Source organism: Eimeria tenella, genomic scaffold (genome assembly GCF_000499545.2).
Source record: "Eimeria tenella Houghton genomic scaffold, Eth_scaff1498, whole genome shotgun sequence".
Taxonomy (NCBI): domain Eukaryota; phylum Apicomplexa; class Conoidasida; order Eucoccidiorida; family Eimeriidae; genus Eimeria; species Eimeria tenella.
Window position 1 is genome coordinate 1011 of NW_013543964.1, and position 1277 is coordinate 2287.

The following is a 1277-nucleotide window of genomic DNA, read 5'->3' on the forward strand; positions in this document are numbered from 1 at the left end:
AACAATGCATGTGGTGTCTTTACAGGCCGCGGATTTCAGGTGTACGTACACTTCAGGAAGGAGCCTTCGAGCCTCTTGAGCGGCGCCCTTGGCGGCCGTGGGCCCCGCGTCTCTGGGGGGGCATATCCTTCGGGTCGGAGAGCCCGAGAGGGGCCCCGGGGGCCCCCCAAAAGCCCTTTTTGGCGCCTTGCTGCTGCCCAAATGAGCTGCTGCACTTGCGAGTGCGCGGAAAGCCGCGAGGCCGACACTCTGGTGGCCCGGGAGCAGCAGCCCGCGCAGCCGCTGCAGTTCCTCGTGGCGGGAAAATCCATTCAACATCCCCAAAAGGCTCTCTCGAGGTCCATCAATGGAGATGCCTTTGCAATGGACCACCATGTCCGCGCCACCAGCACCACTGGTCACCCCAGCCGCTGGGGCCCCGCTCAGCCCCCACTTTGCAGCAAACTGCTCTTCTCTTCGCAGCGAATAGTTCTTCTCTTAGCAGCAAATAGTCAGCAGCAAATAACTCTTCTCTTAGCAGATAATAAGTCTTCTCTTAGCAGCAAACTGCTCCTCTCGTTGCAGCGAATAGCTCATTGTTTTAGCAGCAAATAGCTCTTCTCTTAGCAGCAAATAGCTCGCTATTTTGACAGCAAACAGCTCCTCTTTTAGCAGCAAACAACTCTTTTCTTAGCAGCAAAGTGCTCCTCTTTTAGCAGCAAACTGGTCTTGTCTTGGCAGCAAACAGCTCACTATTTCAGCAGCAAACGGGTCTTCCCTTAGCAGCAAATAGCTCATTCTCTTAGCAGCAAACAGCAGCAAGCATCTCTTCTCTCCGCAGCAAATGGCTCTCCTTTTAGAAGCAAACAGCCTTCTCTCTTAGCCTCAAATAGCTCTTTCTCTCAGTCTTAAATAGCTCTTTCTTTAGCTTTAAACAGCTCTTCCTCCTAGCCTTAAGGAGCCCCTTCTCTCAGCCTGAAACAGCTCATTCTGTTGGTCTTAAGTAGCTCCTTCTGCTGGTTTTAAGCAGCTCTTTCTGTCAGTCTTGAGCAGGAGCTTCTGGGTGAGGAGCAATATGTGGGGTGTTTTGTGTGTGTGGTTTGCTGCGGAGGTTTTGGGGATTGCGGACGGAGTGAGCACAGTAGAAGACGAGGGTTTAGACCCTTCGGAGTTGCCTGCGGAGTTGCTGGAGTTGTGTGTGCGGGAGAGCCGAGCGCGACTTCAGAACGGGGCTCTATTTGAGCTGGAGACTGAGGAGGCGCTGGGCCCGTTGGGCGTGCTGGGCCCGGCGGGGCCCC

The 1277-nt window shown here is 54.4% G+C and overlaps 1 protein-coding gene across 1 annotated transcript; it reads left to right on the top strand.

Annotated features, from left to right (window-relative positions):
* Positions 1–201: 201 nt before the first annotated feature.
* On the top strand, positions 202–375 carry ETH_00006335 (uncharacterized protein; the record flags this gene model as incomplete). The annotated part of the gene is made up of 1 exon (XM_013379153.1): positions 202–375. A coding segment is annotated over one exon (174 nt), but the record flags the coding sequence as incomplete, so codon positions are not given.
* Between the last annotated feature and the right edge of the window lie 902 nt (positions 376–1277).